Genomic DNA, 26309 nt, shown 5'->3' on the forward strand with positions numbered 1-26309 from the left:
AGGCAACTCAGCTGAAAAAAATGCCACTTACCAATCATAGCCTACAGCAAATGATGTTTCAATCGCTGGAGCAATTAGTTTAGCAGCCGTCATGATATACTTTTCTGCTGTAGCTTTCCTTTAAAGCACAAGAAATTATTTCGGGGGGGGGGGAACCCGAAATAAATATCACGAACATATAGAAGCAGAACACAACACCAAGAGTCTTGCGGCACCTTAAAAACTAATGGATATATTATGGCATAAGCTTTTGTGAACTATATATAGCACTTCATCAGATGAATTAACAGTAGTAGTGTCTACATCCTATATAGTAATAGTGAACTCATTCTTAGAGTCTGGATCCTTATGTAGCCAAAGGAGTACCATCCACACACAAGAGGGACTTGGGGGAAACCCTATGTTTGCAGAAGTGTAAAAAATAGAGATAGAAAAGCAAAGCTAAACAAAAAGCTCAAATAGGACTGAACTTGAAGTTACATAGAAAAACAGGGATGGCAAAGAAAAGAAAGGTGGGAGTTCAACATTTGCTTAATCAGTAATCTAGACCAGACCTCTGTTCAGCTGTTCCACACATTCATAGAACACACTATGATGCTGCAACTTTGAAAGGATTTCAGACTTTACCTTTCACACTCCATTTGCCGCAAGCTGTCATTTTTAATAGCTTCAATCAGTAGGTTTGTATGTGGATCATCCTAAATAAGGCAAATAAATGTCTACATCAACAGCAGATGACGATGTATACAAACCCACATACACATATTAGAACAGACTGTAAACATGTCATATTTTCTATCAGAAAAATAATTACTTCCCCCCCCCCAAAGGGGACAACAAGAGGAAAGTGTTGACGCTTTCATGCCATGCTTATGGTTTTCTCAGTGGCATCTGGCTGGTTACTGTTGGTAACAGAATGCCGAAAGAACTACAATAGACTGCATTGCAACTATGCAAAAGTTGAAGTTTCTAAACACGTTATCCCTTCCACAGACAAGCAAGAGGCATCATCACAGTTCAGAACTGCAGTCCATTCACCCAAAAGCATTCAAACAAGGGCAGTGAGGGTTGTGGCCTGGGGAGGGGAAATTCCCAAAGGGAAGAGATGTGCCCCCCTCCTCCAGCTCAAGGGCCTCCACCCCTGCCCTAGACCAACAACCCTAAGCTAAGCAACTCATCCGCCCCTCAGCATGGCACATGTGGGATTTGAACCAACACTACCACTGGAATATACCAACAAAGAACCCCTGTAATCAACATCTCAAGCTTATTTGCTCTATGAATTGGAGATATAACTTTGCTCCTACTTACTCCTTGTGAAATGTATTTGTCATCATCATCAATTCCCAGTGGTACCGCAATTAATTTCTGGAAAGCCTTTTTCATTTGTTCTCTGTCTCCAGTAGCAAAATAGCAAAGGATCAAGTTGAAGCCTGCTTTTAGGTTTGGTGATGTGCTCATAATGTGCTCAAATGAGCTAATGGCGTCTGTATATTGGCCAGTTTTAATAAATGCGACTCCAATGTTCTGCATTATTTTAATCCTAAATAAGTAAATAATCATTAGAACCTTATCGTACAAGAGATTTAAAAATACTACTAGTAGTTCGGCTTACACTTCAGTTCAAATGCAATGGATGCAATTTAAACAACGTAATCAATATTATAAACAATAAAACAGCAACCAGTCAAGGGCCAAACTAGGCCAAAAACAGCCAAGTGTCAGCCCCATTTAACCATAAATAGGGGTGTAGGGTAGGGAGATGGTGATTATAATGACAATGATTTATATTAAAAGGGGCAGGCTGTGAGTGGAGATGAAACCTTCCCCACTTTACCTCCCTTTGAGGAACTATTTCCCAGCCTGGCTCACTGCTAGCAGAGTGGAAGAAAAATGCCCAGAGTAATGGAACACAGGGAAGTAAGATGGAGATGCAACAAGAGTGCAACCTGGCACTCTTATCCATGTGAACATGTTGATGTTAATGCTATTTATTTATTTATTTTATTTGTGTAATAGGTAAAGGTAAAGGGACCCCAGACCATTAGGTCCAGTCATGACCAACTCTGGGGTTGCGGTGCTCATCTCGCTTTATTGGCCGAGGGAGCCGGCGTACAGCTTCCGGGTCATGTGGCCAGCATGACTAAGCCACTTCTGGCGAACCAGAGCAGCGCACAGAAACGCAATTTACCTTCCCACCGGAGCGGTACCTACTTGCGCTTTGACGTGCTTTTGAACTGCTAGGTTGGCAATAAATACTAAATTTGTATACTGTTAATGTTAGACACTCCTCCTCTCAACTTTATACATGAACAGGGCAGATAGGTGAATGCACAAGCATGACTGCCTCCATCATGTAAACTTTGGCCCCAAGATAAAACGAAGACAGAAGTTAAATCAATTGAAAACCCATCTACACAGAAACGTCTGAACTAGCCTCCAAAAAATAACAAGAAACCAAGCCTGGTGGACCTCCTTTTAGGCAATATTTGTTTTTATAACTTCTTATAAAGTTTTTTCTAACTGTTTTTATCACATTGTTGTTGTTGTTGTTGTTTAGTCGTTTAGTCGTGTCCGACTCTTCGTGACCCCATGGACCAGAGCACGCCAGGCACTTCTGTCCTCCACTGCCTCCCGCAGTTTGATCAAACTCATGCTGGTAGCTTCAAGAACACCATCCAACCATCTCATTCTCTGTCGTCCCCTTCTCCTTGTGCCCTCCATCTTTCCCAACATCAGGGTCTTTTCCAGGGAGTCTTCTCTTCTCATGAGGTGGCCAAAGTATTGGAGCCTCAGCTTCACGATCTGTCCTTCCAGTGAGCGCTCAGGGCTGATTTCCTTCAGAATGGAGAGGTTTGATCTTCTTGCAGTCCATGGGACTCTCAAGAGTCTCCTCCAGCACCATAATTCAAAAGCATCAATTCTTCGGCGATCAGCCTTCTTTATGGTCCAGCTCTCACTTCCATACATCACTACTGGGAAAACCATGGCTTTTACTATACGGACCTTTGTTGGCAAGGTGATGTCTCTGCTTTTTAAGATGTTGTCTAGGTTTGCCATCGCCTTTCTCCCAAGGAGCAGGCGTCTTTTAATTTCGTGACTGCTGTCACCATCTGCACTGATCATGGAGCCCAAGAAAGTAAAATCTCTCACTGCCTCCATTTCTTCCCCTTCTATTTGCAAGGAGGTGATGGGCCCAGTGGCCATGATCTTCGTTTTTTTGATGTTGAGCTTCAGACCATATTTTGCGCTCTCCTCTTTCACCCTCATTAAAAGGTTCTTTAATTCCTCTTCACTTTCTGCCATCAAGGTTGTGTCATCTGCATATCTGAGGTTGTTGATATTTCTTCCGGCAATCTTAATTCCGGCTTGGGATTCATCCAGCCCAGCCTTTCGCATGATGAGTTCTGCATATAAGTTAAATAAGCAGGGAGACAATATACAGCCTTGCCGTACTCCTTTCCCAATTTGGAACCAATCAGTTGTTCCATATCCAGTTCTAACTGTAGCTTCTTGTCCCACATAGAGATTTCTCAGGAGACAGATGAGGTGATCAGGCACTCCCATTTCTTTAAGAACTTGCCATAGTTTGCTGTGGTCAACACAGTCAAAGGCTTTTGCATAGTCAATGAAGCAGAAGTAGATGTCTTTCTGGAACTCTCTAGCTTTCTCCATAATCCAGCGCATGTTTGCAATTTGGTCTCTGGTTCCTCTGCCTCTTCTAAATCCAGCTTGCACTTCTGGGAGTTCTCGGTCCACATACTGCTTGAGCCTTCCTTGTAGAATTTTAAGCATAACCTTGCTAGCGTGTGAAATGAGTGCAATTGTGCGGTAGTTGGAGCATTCTTTGGCACTGCCTTTCTTTGGGATTGGGATGTAGACTGATCTTCTCCAATCCTCTGGCCACTGCTGAGTTTTCCAAACTTGCTGGCATATTGAGTGTAGCACCTTAACAGCATCATCTTTTAAAATTTTAAACAGTTCAGCTGGAATACCATCACTTCCACTGGCCTTGTTATTTGCAGTGCTTTCTAAGGCCCATTTGACTTCACTCTCCAGGATGTCTGGCTCAAGGTCAGCAACCACACTACCTGGGGTGTACGAGACATCCATATCTTTCTGGTATAATTCCTCTGTGTATTCTTGCCACCTCTTCTTGATGTCTTCTGCTTCAGTTAGGTCTTTACCACTTTTGTCCTTTATTATGGTAATCTTTGTACGAAATGTTCCTTTCATATTTCCGATTTTCTTGAACAGATCTCTGGTTCTTCCCATTCTGTTGCTTTCCTCTATTTCTTTGCATTGCTCGTTTAAGAAGGCCTTCTTGTCTCTCCTTGCTATTCTTTGGAAATCTGCATTCAATTTCTTGTATCTTTCATTATCTCCCTCGCATTTTGCTTGCCTTCTCTCCCCCGCTATTTGTAAGGCCTCGTTGGACAGCCACTTTGCTTTCTTGCATTTCTTTTTCATTGGGATGGTTTTAGTTGCTGCCTCCTGTATAATGTTGCGAGCCTCCACCCATAGTTCTTCAGGCACTCTGTCCAGCAAATCTAAATCCTTAAACCTGTTCCTCACTTCCACTGTGTATTCATAAGGGATTTGGTTTAGATTGTATCTTACCTGTCCAGTGGCTTTTCCTACTTTCTTCAGTTTAAGCTTGAATTTTGCTATAAGAAGCTGATGATCTGAGCCACAGTCAGCTCCAGGTCTTGTTTTTGCTGACTGTATAGAGCTTCTCCATCTTTGGCTGCAGAGAATATAATCAATCTGATTTCGATGTTGCCCATCTGGGGATGTCCATGTGTAGAGTCGTCTCTTGTGTTGTTGGAAAAGCGTGTTTGTGATGACCAACTTGTTCTCTTGGCAGAACTCTATTAGCCTTTGCCCTGCTTCGTTTTGATCTCCAAGGCCAAACTTGCCATTTTTTTTTTTATCACATTATTATAAGCAAATAATGTCAAAGTTATTCTCATTGGAACTCACCTCATTTCTTTATGGACACTTGCAATCTGATCCAGAGCCATTCGGTAAAATTTGATAGCTTTTGAATAGTTTCTCTGCTTCAAATAAATATTTGCCATGTTCACCTTCAGCATGCCTATTAAACAATGCACAGAATGAGACACAGATGTATCCCATGACTCGCACAGGATTTTACTCGGGTTACATGCAGAAAATCTATACCTTGGATACAGATGAATCTGCAGCCTTTAAATTACTGGGCAAGGATGAGCAATCTACTGGCGAAATGATTACGTGATTGCTTGAAATGGGAAACTACTATTGGTGGCAACAAGCAAAGGCATAAAAAAGCCTGGTTCATTTTCTGCCAGGCTAAGGAGTGTAGTAGCAGGCCTTAGGATAGCATAAACTCTCCTGCTGCCCATTCTCCTTGAGTAAAAAGCAACTTCTTGCCCAGCACAAAACTAGCTTCAATCCACTCTCTTAACCTGGCTTCTACCAAGGGAAAGTGGGGAGCAGTGGCAGCGCAGAGGGGAGCATGCAGGCTGGGGTAGGTTTGGACTTGTTCCCAGTACCTTTTTCTGCATGCTTTAACCTAGTAGGAAAATCTGAATTGACTCCAAAAGTGCATTTGTGTTTGGAATAAACGTGACTTTGAAAAGGGGGGAGGTTGTGAATTTATCAATTTATGTGAATTTATCGCAGGAAACAAGCTATAGCAGCAGAAAGTCATCTTAGCAGAAAGCAACCAGTATTTGGCATCTGTACAGTATTTGTAAGTTTACAAATATATATGACTTCAGATTTCAAACTAATCACAATAAGACAATCAGAATTCAGAGTTGGATCAGGAGATGTTGCCGATTCTCACTTCTCACTCGTTTGACTGCAAATTAAAGACAATGACCAAGAGTCCCCATCTCCTAGGATGTACCCAATAACTGATTTGAATGTTTGGGTTTTGTGGATGTAACCTACCTCCATTGACAAACATCTTGTTTTTCACTATGACCTGATAGGTATTTAATGCTTCTGCATACATTTCATTAGCAGAGTACTGGCTGGCCAAATTAAAGAGAACCTGAAAGAAAATAAGTGAGAACATTTATATCATATGATAAAAACAACCAACTTTGAATTTCATAATCACAAATGATGCATCAGTCAGCACAGCAGCAAGAGAGTAGCTGCCCCCTGGAGGAGCCAGAAGCAGCAGCAGCATAATGGAAGGACAACACCAGCAACTGGCGTCACTATGGAGAAGACAGTATTTCAGGGATGCATTGTCTCCCTTCCTTCACTAAATCCCCCTAGATCCCAGGTGGCTGGATTAACGTCGTAGAGGCAGGACAATGTATAGTTCTAATTTTAGGCATTTACAAAATTCATCCGAGTGTCAGCATTCACATGTGAATTTCACCATTCTTCACGTTTTAGACATGCACTCTATTTGATAAACTGGAATACTGTTCTTCTTGTATATATTCCCCCCCCCCCGAACTGTCATTACCTTCCTCAAGTCCTTGAGAAAGGGTAGGACAGAATCTGATCTGCTAAATAGACAAGTACTTACAGTGTAAGTAAGATCTAGGTTGATGTTGGCAGGAGACATAGTTTGTTCACGTTGTCTTACTAAAGCTCTTTCCTTTCTTCCAGCATCTTTCGCCTTTTCAAGAGCCTTAAAGAAACAAATCACATTTCAGTAGCACCTTCTGCCCTTCTTTAGAAAATATTGTATGAAACAATTTATTTTCACTTATACAAACACATTTTTATAGCATACATAAAGGCAATAAGCCAAAGAACAGTAAAAGAACAAGAAACAGCATATTCACATAGAAAGAATGATCAAATTGGAGATATAGTAGAAATTTCAGCTCTCATTGTACTTTCTGGCTAAATTCAATAGTGTTTCTTTAGGGACAAGTACACACACACACACCAGGGAGCTAGTAAACAATCTACATCTGTCTCTATATAGTTTAACACCACTAAATAGCCAGGAGAGTTTCCATGGCCTGGGTTCTAAGAAGTGCATTTTGAGAACAGAAACACGCTGCATTTCTTCCAGGAGGAAATGTACTGTGTCTGAAATAGACAGGCCAGTGATGAAGTGCTAGTCAATTTAAGTGTTTCATGTACAATCCATCACATATAAACATACTTGCAAGATGGCTCTGCACAAGTGCACCACCACTGTGTTACCTCTAACAAATGAATGGGCCGATTTGTGTGGCAAATGACTTCCAATGTTATGGGATATTCACGGAATGCTTCTTTGTGGCAGCCATCTCATATGCTTCAGCTATCAGTATGCCTACTAAGCTGAAAGCAGCAACTTAAATGAAAGGCTATGACTTACCAACTTTAAGTCTCCACAACTGTGAGCAATGCAGCTTTCTTCAACTAACTCGTTCACTTTTTTTTCCAACTGCTTAATCTTTCCCTCCGGACTAAAGTTAGGGAACACAATGGAATCAAATGATCATGAAGTTCCACAAACACCATGACAAAAATTAAACACCATTGGTAATGTGTGCTTTAAAAAAAAACCCCCAACAACTGACTAAGCTGGTGATGGGAGTCTTCTCTGGTGGTACATTTACAGAATACCCTCTTCAAATGTGGGAGTTTGCCTGCTACCATCAAGGGGTTGGATTCAAATGTGTTTTGCATGAGCAGAAAGGCACTTCCACCCATGAAATGTGCCCCTCCTCTAATTCCAGTGATTCTTCCTTCACACTGCAGTACCCTACTCTCCATCCCAAGCCTTTCTGGAGGGTCCCCCATCCTCAAAAGCATATTTCAGTGAGAACACCCTGTTGCATGAGCAGAAATCAGCTTGCACTTCCCTGGTTCCAACCCACAGATTGGGGGATGGGGGAGGGAATCACCTGGCACCTGAAAGATTTCTGGAATTGGAATAATTGTTTTATTCTCATATCTGTTCTGACTTGTATTTTAATCTTCCAACTTTTGATGATGCCATTTCTTTTTTAAGTTGCTATTATTGTTGCAATTGCATACATCAATTTATTGTAGTTTTTTATAATCTTATAAGCCTCAGGTATACAAAAATAAATAAGATATAAAGACTGATGTGATCCTTAGCGGTGAGCTTTTCCAGTTGCTTCAAACTGCTTTATTCCTTACATGAATTTTTTTTTTTACTTTTACCATGTCACTCTGATTTTTAATCCAAACAGAACCCTTGAGGATAATCATTCAGTTCCCTTCTACAATTAGCTTGGTGCTTAGCCTTTTAACTAAGCCTTGGCCAACAGACTACTTTGCATCTGTTTGCCATGGGAAATATTTTATAAACGTTGATTTAGATCCTTATTTTTGTACTGCAGTCATTGTTTAATTCTGCATCATAAGCCTCACAAGGAACATTGTAATGGAACGCAATCAAAATTTAATAAATATTGATGATGCTAAATCACAACACACTTGATCGTTAAAAGGCATGCCTTACTTGGTGGTCTAGGAAGAAGAAATTAAAAGAAGCTGCTGAAGCCCTGTTATTTTTGGCTGCTTTAAGATTCTGCTGTTATTGTGCACAGCTGGCCAGCCTCGTTCCGATTTATGTCTGCAGATCCACCAACATGTAAATAATATATTTTTGAATTCATTCATGCTAGTAGATATATAGCTAAAGGCAGCTCTGTTGTTATTAGCTTATATATTAAAAAATCAAAACGTGATAGCAAAGCACTTTCTCACAGAAAGCAAGCTAAACTTTGTACAACTGACCATATGGTGAGATAACCCAGGACCACTGCTACATTATCAAAGCCATAGTGTAGCAACCTAAGAAAAATAAAGGCACAGCAAAAAGCCTCTTCTAATCAAATTATTTTCTTTCTCTTCAGAATCCAGATGCACAAATGGTGGAATCTTAATGAAAAATTACTGAACAACAACAACAAAACAGATCTGAAGCATTTAACTGCAAAAGTCAAACACTGTCCACATACCTATCTTCATTCTTTGTTTCTAGGGGAGGAGCTGGTCCCCTTCCTTGACCAAGAGGATCAAATACAGAACCTGCAGATTAGTAAATAGTGGGAACTGTAAGAAAGTGCCTTCCCAAGGCTTTTAAAAAACCTATTATTGCCAAGGATTCTTCTAAAACTGTACCTCTGGAAACTGCTTTGGTGTAACCTGCTGCCTGAACTGCCGTCATCGGTCGAGCAACACCATCCTTTAAAAACAAAAGCTTATTTATATGGATAACTGGGGAAGCAGGGCTTTATAAATTATATCACTCTGAATTATATGACCTTTTAGGTACTTTATAATGAATACACTAGTTGAACTCCTGTCAAGACTGCAATACTCTACAACAGAGATGGAGAATGGCATCTGGCCAGGACTACATCCAAGAATTATTATTTATTGTTATTATTCATTAATTTTATATACAACCCTTCATTGAAAGATCTCACAGCAGTTCGCAGAATAAACAAATTGGCCCACCCTTCATAGGCCATTTTGACAAATGGGCAGAGCCACTCACCCACCAAGCACCTGATGGCATCAGGCAATTTAAACTTGAAGTCCTAGAGCAGGAAGATACCCTTTCTTTGATAGAAAAAGGCAGCAGCAGAGGCTTATCTCAGAATTTAGTATTGTAGCGCCACCATGCTAAGATCACAGATGATAAATGCTGCCTCTGCTGCTGCTCTACACGCTTACTTTGGAGCAAACCCCAGTGAACCTTACTTCACGGTAAATGTACTTTACTAAAATGCATCAGTCTTAGAGGTATTCAGAATAATCTTATACTATTCTCTTTAAACAATCTAATTTTACCATTTCTAAAATACTGATCATGTTTAGACATAGCAAAAGGCTGCACAATATATGTTGAGGTTTCCCCCCACCCCTGTAGAAAGAATGGGGGAAAGGAGACAATGGTTTTACTAATGGATTGCTCCTATTAGATGATATGTCACATTGTCTCAGGATGCTGGTAAATTATTATTGGTAGCCCTCCTTCAGGAGCTTCCAATGTAAGAAAGACTAACAAAGGTACAATACCAAAGGCTGAGAAATGGTGGACATTGTATTCTTCCCTGGTACTCTAAGGAGCTGTGGTTGACGAAGAAGGCTATATGAAGACTGGATTGCAAGTGATGCAAATCTTGATCTGAAGCCAACTGAACACACGCTATGACACATAATCATGCCTACCACATGGGTGAAGGCAGCAAAGAAGTCATTCTTCACTGCATCTATTGCATCCTTGAGGAGTCAGCTGACAGGGTTGTTTCCAGTTGATGCAGCCTGATGATGCTGACAGGATAGTCGCAGAGATGCAACTGATCACATGCCCTGTGGACCCCTGCTTTTACTGGCTGATTAATCACTTGGATTAATCTAAGTCATGATAGCACAGCTTCTGCATTTGACTGTATTACAAGATAAGAAGCACATTTAGGACTTGATGCCAGAGAGGTGCTTTCAAATGTTGCAGAGTACAGAACATCTTCAGGAATTTGACCAAGATTACCCCTCCTGCAACCTGGTGGCAACACAACACAACCTGAAACTTTTCTAGCTTTTTACCTACTACAGATTCCTCCATCTTCTGCAGCATGTGAAAGAAACTGGTTTATGTTTGGAAATACACCAAATCAAGCAATAAACGGATATGTGAAAAGGTGTAAGCTTGTTTTAATCTAGACACACCTTCAGCTTTTAGAAGCCCATGATAAATACAAGGACAAATATGAAGAAACAAACCGATAATGATAGCTTAGAAAAAGAGACAGATTAAATTTAATGTTGTGCTCATTGAGTTTTGTTCTCCCTGCCCTCTTTTTCTCAGCTCTTTTTCTGTCTGCTTGAAGTTCAACTCTTCACCATAATGACCTGTCTTTTGACTTGCTCTATACATTACACTGATGCTTGTCTATGAACTAGAAATAATTGTAGCAATATTACCTGTACAGCTGCTGTCATTGGTCTGCCCATTGATGAAGATAGTGTTGTCTTTGACTAGCACAATGTAAGAAAATATTTAAAGTCAATAATCACTGCATGCTCTGCTTCTAAGGGAAGAACAGGACTGGATCTCAGAGGACACTGTTCTAATACCGTAAAGGGAACACTGCTCTATTATTACAGAATTTACAGAACCAAGGATGGGAACTCTCACTGCAGATACCAGATTTCTAAAACTGCAGCAGAGAAAGATACAACTCCAATTGTCTTCTCCACACTGCACAAGCAACACTAGCTTCACACTGATGTTCTCTGAAGTGGGAAAGTAATCTCATTCAAAGAATGGCAGGTGAAACAAACCATGAAAAAGACAAATGCCAACAAGTACCAGGACCAGTTCCTGCGTTTGTACTATGTGACCTGAAGACCACCCTGAGATTCTTCAGCTACAGAACTTCACTTGTCACTGTCTGGCATCAATCCCTGTTACATCTATGCATAATATGAGACCCATCGGTATGCAACTGTATAGGCTTATTGGAATCAGAAATTAAACAGCAATGTGTATTGGTTCATTGGAGAAAGTGCTGAGCCAAAGAAAGAAAAGCTGAGTAAATTTCAGTACAAAATAAAAACTTACCCCATATCCAGTAGCTAAGGGTCGTGAACCTGATGTACCTGGAACTTTGGCTGTAAGCTTATTAGAAAAGATTAAAGGTTAAGCAAGAATGATGTATTCATTCAAAGAAACTAGCATATAAAAAATATAATTACTACAGAAAATTACAGTAAAGCTATATACCAATTTCTAAAAATGTTTTTTCCCTTTATTCGTGAGAAAATACAAAATTGTTTTAATGTCATCATGTTGTGTTTTTGGAGCAACCTCTTGACAAGAGACTAAAAAGTCGTGACTCCCTCTCAGAATTCAGACAAGACTGTCTCCTACTGTCCAAAAACAGGGGCATTCATAACATATCAGATCTATTGAAGCAACAGACCAACCTACTGTATTACTAAAAGGTTGATCAGAAAGTCAACACTGATAGAAAATCATCTGTTGCTCAGCAAGAATGTATGTGCCTTGTGGGTATGAGGCCACAGATATGGCCCCCAGAATCTTTCTTTAAGGAATCTCATGTAGCTAGTCTCAGAAAAAACCCCTCTGCTCTGGACTTTGAAGAGCTGGGTTTGAGAAGTACTGCTAGTCAGTATGAACAGTGCTTGACTAGAATGATGAAACATACATAGATGAATACTTAAGTGGTAACATGCGCAGTTATCAAGGAAAACTTTCATTGCCCTTTTGCACATTTCTCTTCAATTCCAATAACTTGCTAATTACTGCATATGTTCAGTGCTTGATCATAATATGCTGTCCTTACTGCATCTCGGGAATCTTAGCATGATTTTCTGAGCAAAACATTCCAAGGGGCACAACTGAGAGTCACATATTTGGAGTCTGATTACAGAAGAAAACTACTTGCGAAGTCCCAAGGGCACAAATGTAAGAAAAGTGCAAACTTCACAATGAAAGGTACAGGAGAATAGTTGAGGAAAGGTATGGCACTACACATGCTACTTCTGCTGGGCATGAAAATAGCAAAGGCTACTGCTATCTTAAGCATACTCAGCAGAAAGAAAGCCTTGATGAACTTAGTGGGACTAATAAGCATATAGGCTGAACTTGTTACAGCAGAAATGCAGCTTCTGGAAGCGCTCACACATGCTTACTTTGATATATTTTAATTCTTAATATTTACTTACAGGAGGTCTTCTACCATGACTAGTTTTCACAGCTTGTTGAAAAGCTGGATCATTCTCTAAATCCTAAAACAACATAAAAACAGATAAACATTGGAATAATTAACTTCGCAATTCATTTTGTTTGCTGGTGTAGTTAGATAATACAGACATGCATTTCATTTGATTTTCACTAACTTGTTCTTATAGAGTGATAGAAAATGAAATCATGCTCAGACTAAACCCACTTAAATTGATGGACTTAAGTTACAGCAGGTTGACTTCGAGTATGGCTTACATTGGATATCACCCATGGCCTTTGCTACATTTGTATGCAGACTCACAGTAGTACATTATTTCACTAGCTCAAGCTTTTTAATATCAATTACACTGATCCAAACTGTTCTGCACATTTCATTTCCGCTTCTATGCAAAGTAGCAGGCGGTCATGGAAACAGGGAATGTGCTTCCTTATCACACCAAAACTGTAAAATATCCAAATATAAACTTGGTATCACCATATTTTTACCTCTGTATCAAAGGTAGGATTATAGTCATTGTAACCAGAATAAATATCATCTTCATCTGCTTCGGTTGCCAGGTGGACATTTTTCATCATTTTAACCTATAAAACATTGACTACGTTAAAATATTTACCTTTATCTTCAGCGTTCAGTAAGCATTCAGTTAGTCCAGTTACATAAATTGTTACAACATAGAAATTATGCATTAAACTAGATTACTTTTGCGGTATCTTCCAATTATGAGTGTCTGCTCAAGTCTTATTGCGTTCATTGGTTGTTACAAATATGTCTGCAACTTAAGTCTTTTTCTTCCGGGATCAGTTTATGCTCACTGAATATTTTATGGATAAATTATTTAACAGCCCAACAAAGTATAGTCTTTGTGTTTGTGGATCAGGACAGATCAAAAACATTGTGTGCTATAGCCTATGTTGTCCTTTATGCAATCTACCTATGGAAAGGTCCCTCTATTCATTTCAAAATTTACTAAGAAGCTTTTCAAAATTAGATGACTGCTGTGCTGGCCAATGTAAACAAGCTGGTTACCTAAAGTAGCTTTATAGGTGCTAGCTGTGAGGAAGTTACATTTTTATTATAGGACCCACAACAGTGACAACTGCCAGGGAGATTGTTAAATAAAATGATTTTGGAAACTTTATAACATTAAGTTTTGATAACCTGCAGTCCTAAAAGTTGGTACATTTTTAACTTGCTCTTGGAATGCCTTGATTTTTTTGTGGTTCACAATGTAATGACCATCAGTTGCAAGCAATAAAACCAGACTGATAAGGATCAAGTATATACTTCTAATGGAATAAATCAGATAAGTTATAATCATGGGCATAGCCAAGGGGGGGCCCGAAGGGCAGCTGCCCCCCCCCCAAAATCCATAAAAATCAATACAAATCTGAGATTATGCCCCCAACAAAAGCCTGCCACCCCTAACAAAAATCCTGTCTACTATGCCCACGGTTAGAATTCCTAACAGCGTTTGAACAGATAGTAATCGCTCAGCTCCATCGGCACACACTTTTGTGTAACAGTTAACTTGCATCACCGATGCTCTTGCACCAGCAAAATCAGTTTCTTACTGATATTTGTATTTGCATTACAAATCATAACAGGAAAAAACCCAATACAAACCATCACAGCAAAAAAAACCAAAGTGTTTTTTAAAGAAAAACGTATTAAAATGTAATGCTTACCTCAATGGACGTTAAACTCTTCTGGAATCGGGAGCTGCGATGAGCTACTCCAGTTGTGTCGGTTTTCCTATATAGTAAAAGCAAACACCAAGAACGAGAGTTACACTGCTGAAATTATTTTTCAAAACAGTAAAATAATTACAGAATAATAAAATTTTAAAAAACCTGTAAATGTAATAAGATTGACAACCAATATTCAGGAAATTTGTCAGACGCCCAGCAAGTCCGCGCTGCCTTCCCTCCCTCTACTCGGGCGACCGACGCAGCCCCGGGTCGTTGTCAACGTTAGGGCCTATATCTCCCCTCGCAAGCCCACAATGCACCCCTTCAGGTTGCTTAGCGACGAGAACGCTCTGCTCGGAAAGGGGAAAGCATTAGAGCATGCGCAATAGCACAGGGTGAAGCTACTGCATCCTTAGCGCGCCCACAGTTTTGGTCACGTCCTACTTCCTAGCGCGAGCATAAGGACGGAGTTTGGATCATAAAGCGAAGGGAGCACTACAGGGAAATAAAAGGGAGAGCAGAAAACAGTGCAATTTGTTGTATAAAAGGGGAACAATTGAAGGGCATAAATAGGATGAGTTTAAGCTATGTAAGATTTCACACTCATACGCAATTATCCTGATTAGAATCTTTTTTCTTATTATTTTAAATAAGGATCAGGCTATGCTCCTCGTCAGTTAGAAACTTCTAACATTTTCCCGCTGTTCAAGTTTGAAAGGTTGCCCTAAAGTGGTTTAAACAACGGGAACATGTGGCTTGATGGCACAATATTTTGTTGGAACTTTCATCTCTTTATTAGTATGCACACTTCCTGTTCTGGATGGATTGGTGCAGTTCCACTTTGATGTTTAGGTTCTGTTTAATGACAAGAAACAAGTTGTAGCAGGTTTAGTTAATTTGGAAACCGGAGTACAACAACAGTGATTGATGTGGGAGTGAAAGGAACAGGAAGGAGTAATGAAGGAATCACAAATCCATGTTAACTGATTTAAGTAGTTTCTAGTAATTTTATTTTCTACTCTGTCTCAGACCCCACACTTTGTTAGCTAAGCTGACAAGCTGCCTGATATCCAAAGATTTGTGCTGTGCATATTATGCACAAAAGCCCAGTGCCTATTTTCAGAAAATTGGAGACTTGATCCCACTGCTGCTGCAGTGCATATAACAATTTTGTAAATACATGTCATTGTGCATGCATGACAGCTACCTCAAAAGTACCTCAGATTGTAAAGTGAATGTGGCTTACATTTTCAAATTAGATGGAAGCTGGTTTTAAGGGGGAAAATACATTAAACAGCAGTCTTTCCCAATAAAACTACATTGTAGATATGCATTGTGGTTAACTTCATGTATACTGTACACAGCTTCAGACACCACCAGTGGGAGTGTACCAGAGTAAACAGTAATGTGTATGTCACTTTATTTTATGGGGCCAGCTTCTGTTGGTGCAGGAACATAGAAGCTTGTTAGTTATACATAATTCTACTTGAGTAACTGAAAAGCTTCTATATGTCTACATATAGGAAATGGCCTCCAAAAACCTTTACTTTTTCCCTTTCTAACACTAATTGGAAGGAGGCAGATCCAGAGCAATGAATCACACAGAGATGCAAGAGGTAGTCTTCTCTGCGATAATCTTCTTGCATCTCTGCATAGAGAACGACTGAGTGCTATAATCATACCAGCCTGACATAGATGGCAGAATTGCCTACCCTCAACAGTGACCAGAAGGAAATAAAGTTAGAGTGAATCACTTTTGCAGGGATGTTGTAGACATCCTCCTTTGTGGTGGGGTACTTCTGGGCTCACACAAGCCTTTAATTAATACAATGCGTTTCTCATGGCCCACTAATAGATCTCATGTGGAACAGTTTGGGGATTACTGGTGTAGGATAATAGTACATGTTAAACAGAAAAGGACATGACAGAGCAAGGAAATATTTTCACAGCATTTAACAGAACTGCTTATATAGACTAGGAAATACACACACACACACACACACACACACACACACACACACAGAGAGTATATATATGATAATAATATTCTATAGACTAGGAAAGTAAAAGTAAAAGTGGGTTTATGTTTTTCTTTTAATTTATACCAAGCCCTTCAAAAAGTACTTGGGCCAATTTACAGTACAGTGGTACCTTGGGTTAAGAACTTCTGGAGTTCCGTTCTTAACCTGAAACTGTTCTTAACCTGAGGTACCACTTTAGCTAATGGGGCCTCCCGCTGCTGCCGCGCCGCCAGAGCACGATTTCTGTTCTCATCCTGAAGCAAAGTTCTTAACCCGAGGTAATATTTCTGGGTTAGCAGAGTCTGCAACCTGAAGCATCTGTAACCCGAGGTACCACTGTAACTAATTAAATACAAAAGTACCCCAAAATGTGCAATACAATTTTTTTAATGGCCTTCTAAGCCCTATGAATTTTTCCAAATTATGTGGACAATGGGGAAATGAAATGGAAAGGAACACCGCTTCCATTTCATAGTATATGGCAAAAGTCCATAGCAGCCCTGTTGACAGGTGCCTATCTCTGGTCTCTCAGAGTAAATATTGACTATTTAGTAGCATATCACTTTCTCCTTCCTCTGTCTCAGCAGAGGAATTAGGGGATTTGTTTGTGTATCCTCTTTCCCTGAGTAATCAGTGGAATTAAAGTCTTTCTGCAACCTTAGGCATGTCTACTCAAAGTCCCATTGAATTAAATGGATCTTACTCTCAAGAAAACGTGTATGGACCGCAGCCAAAATATTGGAATTGTGACCAATATGACTTTCCCCTTGGCAGCACACCTTGGCTTCCACCACCTGAGGTGACATCTGCCTCAGTTTGCCTTATAATAATAATAATTTATTATTTATACCCCACCTATCCGGCTGGGTTTCCCTTGAATTTGTCGAATCCTCTTTTAAAGCCTTTCAACTTGGTGGCCATCACTGCCTCCTGGGGAGAGAGAAAAAGGTGGCGGTGGGTTCTCTCCCTCCACCCCAGTCTTTCAAATACCGCAGCCAAGGAGGCCACCACCCCACATCCCTTGGGATGGAGTCCCTGCAAAGTGGCTCTTCTGGACCCCTGGTGTGCTAAGAGAGAGAGGTGAGTAAAGCAGCACCTCCTGCCGCCTTTTCTGGCTTGCGCATGCGCTCTCTCTTTGTGGGACCCTCACAGGGCCCGATCCTCCGAGCCGCGCAGCACTCCCCCAGAAAGACGCGGAAGAGGAAGCCATATATATATATATCTGGATGCATAGCCATAAGGGGAAAGCAAAGTCGCTGTGGAATCTCTCTCTCTCGGAACTGCCCGCCGACTTCCTTCCACAACGAAGAAGGAAGAAGCAAATGAACCCCCTTCCTCGCCCCCCTCCGCTGCAGAGCCCCACGCGCCCACCCGCCTCTCTTTTCCCCTGACCCGGGTAACCCCCATCTGGAGACGTTCCCTCTAGCCGCCGCTTGGGGCACCCGGGGAGCCAATGGGAAGTGTTCTTATCTGGGAGCCAATGGTAGTGGCCGTGACATCCCTTGGAATTGGGGGGTGGCGGGGTGGGGAGGAAGCGCCGCCTTGAAAAGGGATCCGCTGGCCCACGTTCCCCCCCAGTGGCTTTTCCCGGGTTCTCCTCCTCCTGCTGTGTGAGTGCTGCAACCTGAACTTGGCACGATGGATCCCGTGCAAGAGGGACGTGTTGTGATTGTTGGCAGGTAAATCCCTTGACGAGGGGCTCTCCTGTTGGCAAGGAGAGAGGAGGGAGAAGGGTGTTTAAGTCCGGGAAAGGGGATCCTGTGCCCCCCCTTCCCCCCAGGAAAGCGCGAAGGAGGTGGAACCTGCGTTTTAGGCGTGGGGTCTTCAAAGCCACCAAACCACAACTTACACTGGCATTTGCTGTTGCTGCAGCAAGGTGTTAAAAAAGACAAAACAAATGAGTAACTTCCCTGCGTGTGAATAGAACACTTATCTAAGCCATTTAATCTGTTTGCGTTTAGTCTGTACAGATTACCTTGAAACACATGGAGAGCTAAAGGACATTCTAGGTGAATAGCAGCACGGGAAAAAGTCCATTGCCAACATGGAAATTCAAAGTGTGGTGTGTTTTGGAAAGCTTTTATAAACAGCAATATGTAGATTTTTGCCAAGATAATTTTATAGTGTAGTAACTTGATTGAAATCTGGATAGCCTTCATGTATTTATGTTCAGGTTGTATGTGGTGTTCTTTTTTTCCTCCCTCTAAATTAACTGCATCTAATTAAAGTAACAGGAAATTTGTACCTAAAATTAGTGCTACCGTGTGTGCTTGCTTATAATTAAGAAAAAAAGAGCCCTGCTGGATCAAATGGAAGGCCTATGTAGTCCAGCATTCTGTTCACTTGGTGGCTGATCAAATGTCTATTGGAAGCTCACAAATGGCTTTAAAATATATATGCCTCTGTTTCCCCCGTTTGATAAGGCCTAAAACTCTGGCTTGCTTATTTTTATAATTGAATGTTTTCGCCCAACCTTAACTCTTCAAATGCCCGACCGCAGAACATAAGAGGTGTGAATTGTGTTTGGAGCATGTGCCTTTTACGTTGTCGCATGCTGTTAGACTAAGGCAGCAGCTAGGGGTTGCACTCAGTTATGCATCGGTCACCAGTGGTATGTAGAGGGTAAGGTCAAACTTTGCCCAATGGCAGCACCAACTGGGAAACTGCTTAAATGTCGGAAATTGGAACACTTCAGCTAGCACAGAACAAAGGTCAACCAGCAATTCTTTCTGTGCTAGAGATTTGTTGGTAGTCTGTTGAGGCTACTGCACTGTGGACTATGAATTGCTGTCAGATATGTGATTAAGAGACTCTCTTGTAAACTAAGTGAATGAAAGTACATGTTTGTTCTGAATATTGAGTGTATGTCTGAATAAAACTGTGAAGTAGATGACCTCTGTAACCTTTATGTAGAATTGCACCAGTATTGTTCCTGTATCCTGTTAACTGATTAAGAGAACCAGTGATAAACAAATCATGTTTATTGCCAATTTTTAACACGACTATTAACTGTATGAAAACAAAGTACCATTGAAATCAGTAAAACTACAAGGAAAGTGTGTGGTCATCAATGCCTTTATATGTGGAAAGCTTTAATTTCCTATGGCGAATATGGCAAAAAGTGTATTGTATATACATTTGCTATTATAAGGAAAATACTGACAATAAACTGATCAGAGGTTCAAGTAAGCCTTTTCTGAAGTCTAAAAGCATTTTATGGAAATACTAATACATTGAATTATAAGACATATTCAAGTAGAGATGACACCGTAGCAGTTATTTGCCCAAACTCCACCTGTATGGGTTATGTTTGCTCTGTAAATTCTATTTCAAATAAAAAAAATTCCTTCCTGTAGCACCTTAAAGACCAACTAAGTTAGTTCTTGGTATAAGCTTTCGTGTGCATGTCTTTAAGGTGCTACAGGAAGGAATTTTTTTTATTTGGACTATGGCAGACCAACACGGCTACCCATCTGTAACTAATTCTATTTCAGTTATTCTAATCTAAAGCATCTTGTCTTCCTAGTTTAGTATACAGTATTGTAGTGTAGATAGCTTACTCAGCCACATTTGCAATATACTTCCACATTTACTTGCAGATGTTGAGTCTGACTTGACCATGCCTCATTGTCCCCAGTTATAAAAAGAGATAAATACTTCCTTATTTTGCTTAGTTATTGGGCAATTCAGTTCCATTCACAATAATGTCAGTGCCCAAGACATTTTATTGTCTGAAGTGGAGCATGTGCTTAATTTCTAGTGAAAATGTATGGCAATTAATAGTGCAATCCTATGCATGCCAATTCAGATTAAGTCCTACTGAACTCAATGGGACTTTACTGTGGGCATAATCCAGGCCTATTTAAGCACATTTAGCTTGCAATTCTATACATGCTTACCTAGGAGGATAATATTATGCAAGGATTATATATCTTTCTTATATAAAGCACATGTTATTTTCATGGCAAGAGCTGATGGACGGTATAGAAATTTAATTTTAAAAAAGAACTTGCAAAAATCATTTTTAAAAGACAGGTTGCTTTATTTACAGCATTCTCTAAATAAGAAACACTTAATTATATATGATAAGACTTCTCAAAGATTTTTCCACTATCACCTAAGAATAATAAAAACATGTTAATTAAGAGAGTGTTTTGCATCTCATGACACATTCTTGCATTTAAAATCAATAGAGGTGTTTGCACAGACTGCCTGGCTGCAGAATAGAATAATATTGTCGGAATATTCTGTTCTGATGTCTGCTCTTCAGTGACTTTGATATGACCTGACTATAGCTACAACCTTTAATAACTTGTGACTTCATGTGGCCTTATCTTGCCTCTTTGAGAGTTTCCCCACTGCACTAGGAAACCCAGCCAGATGGGCAGGGTATAAATAATAAAATATTATTCTTATTCTTATAGCTGTGTATTGACAACTCCATTTGGTTGATCTAACTGATGAATACATGACTGCCACACTCTCTCTCAATACAGTGGTACCTCGGGATGCGAACGGGATCCATTCTGGAGCCCCGTTCGCATCCCGAACAGAATGCAGGACGGGACGGTGCGTCTGCGGGTCGTGTTTCACTGCTACCACGCATTTGCGTGACATCATTTTGAGCACATGCGTGAGCGGCGAAACCCGGAAGTAATGTGCTCCGTTACTTCCAGGTTGCCGCGGAGCGCAACTCGAACGCGCTCAACCCAAAGCGCATTCAACTTGAGGTATTACTGTCCATTGTGGAATCAACATATATCCTAAGTCCCCTGAATCTGTTTATTGCCACAGAGAAATTGTTAGTGCGAGTTAATATAACAGTGTTGTTGTCATGGATGGATGAGATTTAGATTGCCTTTGGTAATCTTTCCTCCACCCCCCAAATGCAGAGGTGAAGGACCTATTGGGATGGTCTGCTGTCGGACTTGTTGAATTTGAGAGATCTGAGACCTGCGGTGAGCAATTTGCAAGGCACTTTGAGCACAAGGTCACTTACATTTTGATCCAAACTAGATGTCAGTGTTGATAAAGTTCTAGAGAAGGTTTCTAGAGCACTGGCCAGTCAAAGTGTATGGAATCATGTTTTGTTGTTGTGGTTTGAGGATGTGGACAGGACAACTGAAGGGACCTCGACTACAACATGTACTCTCAGTTTAGATTATTCCTTCAACTACAGCAATACAGAGACATGGAAAAGAATTTAGGAGTAGTCTCGTATTTTTAAACATGGATTTTACTGGATCTTTACATGGAAGAAATAACAAAACAATAAATAAGAGCACATGAGTAGGGAGGTGATCAATGCCTTTTTATGAGAGGGAGTGGTCCTTGCCTGTTTGAAGGAGGCAGTGGTAAAACCACTCCTTAAGAAACCTTCCCTGAATTCGGAAAACCTAACTAACTACCAGCCAGTTGCTAATCTCCCTTTCCTGAGCAAGACCAGATCCCAGCGCTTTTGGAAGAAACTGATTTTCTGGATCCATTTCAGTTGGGGTTTTGGTTCAGAAACTGCTTTGGTCACCCTGTATGATGACCTCCGTTGAGAGAGAGACAAGGCAAACATGTCCCTGTTAATTCTTCCTCAGCCTCTCAGTGGCTTTAGATACCATCAACCATGGCTTCTTTCTGGAGCGACTGTCTGAACTAGGGGTGGGTGGCACCGCTTTGCGGTGGTTCCAGTCCTACTTGGATGGTCGTTCCCAGAGGGTGTTGCTTGGGGAATGCTTTACAGCCCTGTGGAACCTTCATTGTGGGGTTCTGCAGGGCTCAATCCTATTCCCCACATTGTTTAACATCTACATGAAACTGCTGGGTGGGGTTATCCAGCGGTTCGGAGTACAGTGGTGCCTCAGGTTAAGTACTTAATTCGTTCTGGAGGTCCGTTCTTAACCTGAACATGTTCTTAACCTGAAGCACCACTTTAGCTAATGGGGCCTCCCACTGCTGCCGCGCCGCCGGAGCACAATTTCTGTTCTCATCCTGAAGCAAAGTTCTTAACCTGAAGCACTATTTCAGAGTTAGCGGAGTCTGTAACCTGAAGCGTATGTAACCCGAGGTACCACTGTACATTGTCAGCAGTATGCTGATGACACTCAGTTCTATTTCTCCTTTACGTCTGCAGGTGAGGCAGTGGAAGTGCTGGACCATTGTCTTGCCTCGGTAATGGACTGGATGAGAGCCAAAAACTGAAACTCAATCCAAATAAGACTGAGACACTGTTAGTGAGTGGTTCCCTAGGCCAGATGGGTGGGAGATTGCCTGCTCTTGATGGGGTTACACTTCCTCTGAAGGAACAGGTTTGTAGCTTGGGGGTACTCCTGGATCCTTTGCTGTTACTTGAGGCTAAGGTGGCCTCTGTGGCCCGGAGTGCCTTCCATCAGCTTCGGCTGGTGGCCCAGCTACGCCCCTATCTGGACAGGGATAGCCTAACTACTGTTGCCTGTTCTCTGGTAATCTCAAGGTTCAGAAACTTCAGCTGGTGCAGAATTCAGCGGCCAGGTTGCTCACTGGAGCAAGACAGTTTAAGCATATTACACCGATCCTGGTCAGACTGCATTGGCTACCAGTTAGTTTCTGGGCCCAATTCAAAGTGCTGGTTTTGACCTATAAAGCCTTAAACGGCACAGGACTGCAATACCTCAAGGACTGCCTCTTTCCATATGAACCTACCCAGACCCTGATATCATCTTCCAAGGCCTTCCTTCATGTGCCACCTCCTCGAGAGGTCCAGAGGGTGGCAACACGAGAACGGGCCTTCTCTGCAGTGGCTCCCTGTCTGTGGAATGCTCTCCCCAGGGAAGTTCGCCTGGTACCTTCACAATACACCTTTGGGCGCCAGGCAAAAACGTTGCTTTTAACCAGGCCTTTGCCTGACCTGATCTACATCCTATACCCTTTTAAAATGTGTGGTATGTTTTTTTTGGGGGGGTATTGGGTTGTTGTTTTTTATTTTGATTCTATATTTTGTGGTTTTATATTTTGATTTTGTTCTGTGAACTGCCCTGAGACCTGACCTCCAGGTATAGGTTGGTATATATAAATTCAATTAATAGTAATAAGTAATACAAGTATATTATCTGCAAATGAAAAGGGTGATTAAAAAATTAAGAGAAATTGACTACATATACATAATTGAACAAATGAATTAATGAATAGGGCTAGGGAGTGCCTTCCATATTAATATTTTATTGTAGGACCAGAAAATTTGCATCTAGATATCCAAATTAGATCCCAATATTTAGCAAGAATTATGCCCGTTGGCAGGCAGATACTAAACAGGACTGTTTGTTGGCACTGTGCAATTTAGCTGATCTTTGAAATGAGTATTATCATTACTAAGCAGTATCTAAGATAGAATTGCATAGAGTATCATTTTCTGTAAAAAGAAAAAAAGAAAGGATTGACTAAATATACAATACAAAAAAAAAGAATTGCCAAGTGGGGCTGAACCCTGGTGGTAGAGCACATGCATAATCTCCCAGATTAGTCTCAAATTTTTCAGGTAACAGGACAGGGAAGAATCCTGACAGGCAAGGGAGCCATGATCAGAGTATATAATAGTGGGCAAGATGAATAGCCTAACTTGGGGTAAGGCAACTTCATATAACTATATATGTTCACCTGAATGTTTCTGCATTCCATATGTACTTAGAGGGATGCTCTGTGTGCAGAATTTCAGGCCTGTAGCATGCAGAATAACCTACAGAATAGTGAAACAAGACTACTGTATTTTAAATCCAAGTCCATTTTGTTCAACATTCGCTCTCTGCTTAATAAACTTAGATGTTCCAAAAGTAGGGTGTGAGCCAATTTGCTTTGTAATATGCTGATTGGTCTGTTGCGTCCTTCATTGCCCTTTCAAAACATACCTTAAACCTCTGTTGCTGAATCTGTGGGTTGGTTAACTATATCCACATCCAGGTTGCTGCCTTCAACAGGTGCTGAAACAGGAAAACCTTGTTTTGCTTCTGTGTTGTGACAGGAATAGGTCTGTGAGGTGGTGGAGCGTAAGAGGCAGGGTCTTTTTTGTGGTGGCTCCACCACACCTTTGGAGTCCTTTCCCAGAAATGCTGCAATGGCAGCAACACCTCAGACTTTTCAGAAGACCTTAAAAACTCAATTGTTTCAGTTGGCCTTCTCCTGAATAATTTATGTCCTGCTTACCGGAAAGAGACTGGAATATTGTTATGTTACTAGAATTCCAAACTCTCTTTGTGGAATTTCTGTGGAATAGATCAATAATAATTATTGATTTTTAGTAAAAAGCATTTTTATATACTTGTAGTTTTTATTGCTGTAAGCTGCTTTGGGCAGGCTTTGCCTGGAAAAGTGGCATGTAAGTATTTTAAAATAAATAACAATAAAAGATTTGTGCTAACCGTTTTCTCTTTTCTTCTTAGTGGACTCATTGGATGTAGCTGGGCCATGTTATTTGCTTCTGGTGGATTTCAAGTAAAGCTTTATGATATTGTACAAGAACAGGTAACAAAAGCCCTGGAAAAAATTGGGTAAGTCATTTGAGTTCCTTTAGCACAGATTAGTCAGGATTATAATTGTTTGAATACTGTGGTTAGCTTTTAGTTCTAAACAAGGGACCAATGGGATTTCAGGATGCATTCAGATTATCTGTTCAAGGTACCGTATTTTGCGCCCCATAAGACGCTCCGGCCCATAAGACGCACCTAGTTTTTTGGGGGGGAAATAAAGGGAAAAAATTATTTCCCCCCCAGGCGCGGGGCTGGGGCAGCCCGAGCTTCCCCCAACCCCAGCCCGCAAACAGGCAGCTCTCTGCAAGCCGTGGGAGCCCAGCGGTGGTTCCCGCTGCTTGCGGAGAGATCCGCGAAGCCTGCACGCGCTGGGATCAGCGCGGGCAGGCTTCGGGATGCCTGCAACTCTCCCCAAGCAGCGGGACCGTTCCCGCTGCTTGCGGAGAGATCCGCGAAGCCTGCAGGCGCTGGGATCAGCGCGGGCAGGCTTCGGGATGCCTGCAACTCTCCCCAAGCAGCGGGAACGTTCCCGCTGCTTGCGGAGAGATCCGCGAAGCCTGCAGGCGCTGGGATCAGCGCGGGCAGGCTTCGGGATGCCTGCAACTCTCCCCAAGCAGCGGGAACGTTCCCGCTGCTTGCGGAGAGATCCGCGAAGCCTGCAGGCGCTGGGATCAGCGCGCGCAGGCTTCGGGATGCCTGCAACTCTCCCCAAGCAGCGGGAACGTTCCCGCTGCTTGCGGAGAGATCCGCGAAGCCTGCAGGCGCTGGGATCAGCGCGCGCAGGCTTCGGGATGCCGGCAACTCTCCCCAAGCAGCGGGAACGTTCCCGCTGCTTGCGGAGAGATCCGCGAAGCCTGCAGGCGCTGGGATCAGCGCGCGCAGGCTTCGGGATGCCGGCAACTCTCCCCAAGCAGCGGGAATGTTCCCGCTGCTTGCGGAGAGATCCGCGAAGCCTGCAGGCGCTGGGATCAGCGCACGCAGGCTTCGGGATGCCGGCAACTCTCCCCAAGCAGCGGGAGCATTCCCGCTGCTTGGGGAGAGGTCCGCGAAGCCTCGAGAGCGAGAGGGGTCGGTGCGCACCTACCGCTCTCGCTCTCCAGGCTTCAGCGAAAGCCTGCATTCGCCCCATAAGACGCACCCACATTTCCCCTTCATTTTTGGAGGGGGAAAAGTGCGTCTTATAGGGCGAAAAATACGGTAGTGCTCAAATTATGGGATAAAAGGTAGTAGATCTTCAGTGAGACCCACAAGCCCCACTACCTGATCAATTGTCCAATGTGTCCTCTATTGCCTTCTAAAAGCAATAGCAGGCAGACAGACACACACACAGAAGCATAAATCCTTTTACTGTCACACAACAGGCAGAGTCTTATCTCTGTTTTTAGCACATAGAATGGAGATAGGATGCCC

At 41.8% G+C, this 26309-nt stretch overlaps 2 protein-coding genes and 1 long non-coding RNA gene across 7 annotated transcripts in view; 1 reads left to right on the plus strand and 2 right to left on the minus strand.

Moving 5' to 3' along the window:
* The window catches only part of IFT88 (intraflagellar transport 88), a 37198-nt gene extending 22489 nt beyond the window's left edge, over positions 1-14709 (minus strand). Inside the window, exons 1-15 of one of the 2 annotated variants that reach the window (XM_081199356.1) lie at positions 14577-14709; positions 14387-14453; positions 13187-13282; positions 12682-12744; positions 11555-11611; positions 10915-10968; positions 9106-9169; positions 8943-9012; positions 7325-7415; positions 6536-6640; positions 5941-6043; positions 4984-5098; positions 1312-1543; positions 628-698; positions 32-118 (exon numbers count right to left, since the gene is read on the minus strand). In XM_081199356.1, coding sequence (XP_081055482.1) covers positions 32-118; positions 628-698; positions 1312-1543; positions 4984-5098; positions 5941-6043; positions 6536-6640; positions 7325-7415; positions 8943-9012; positions 9106-9169; positions 10915-10968; positions 11555-11611; positions 12682-12744; positions 13187-13276 — 1202 coding nt within the window. In that variant the 5' untranslated portion in view covers positions 13277-13282; positions 14387-14453; positions 14577-14709. Of the gene's footprint in view, positions 1-31; positions 119-627; positions 699-1311; positions 1544-4983; positions 5099-5940; positions 6044-6535; positions 6641-7324; positions 7416-8942; positions 9013-9105; positions 9170-10914; positions 10969-11554; positions 11612-12681; positions 12745-13186; positions 13283-14386; positions 14454-14551 lie in introns of both variants that reach the window. The other variant, XM_081199357.1, reaches the window with a different exon arrangement.
* A 3239-nt stretch (positions 14710-17948) lies between these two features.
* Positions 17949-26309, plus strand: part of CRYL1 (crystallin lambda 1) — a 36558-nt gene continuing 28197 nt past the window's right edge. Inside the window, exons 1-2 of the mRNA XM_081199382.1 lie at positions 17949-18089; positions 24813-24920. Of these exons, the coding sequence (XP_081055508.1) occupies positions 18049-18089; positions 24813-24920 (149 nt within the window). The 5' untranslated portion in view covers positions 17949-18048. The remainder of the gene's footprint in view (positions 18090-24812; positions 24921-26309) is intronic.
* Positions 23349-26309, minus strand: part of LOC308589869 — a 60515-nt gene continuing 57554 nt past the window's right edge. For 2 of the 4 annotated variants that reach the window (XR_014009517.1, XR_014009519.1), the window contains 2 exons: positions 24792-24906; positions 23350-24635 (listed from right to left, as the gene is read on the minus strand). This is a non-coding gene — a long non-coding RNA (uncharacterized lncRNA). Of the gene's footprint in view, positions 24636-24791; positions 24907-26309 lie in introns of all 4 variants that reach the window. The other 2 variants (XR_014009516.1, XR_014009518.1) reach the window with 2 other exon arrangements.

Source organism: Podarcis bocagei (assembly GCF_964188305.1).
Source record: "Podarcis bocagei genome assembly, chromosome: 6".
NCBI classification, from domain to species: Eukaryota; Metazoa; Chordata; class Lepidosauria; order Squamata; family Lacertidae; genus Podarcis; species Podarcis bocagei.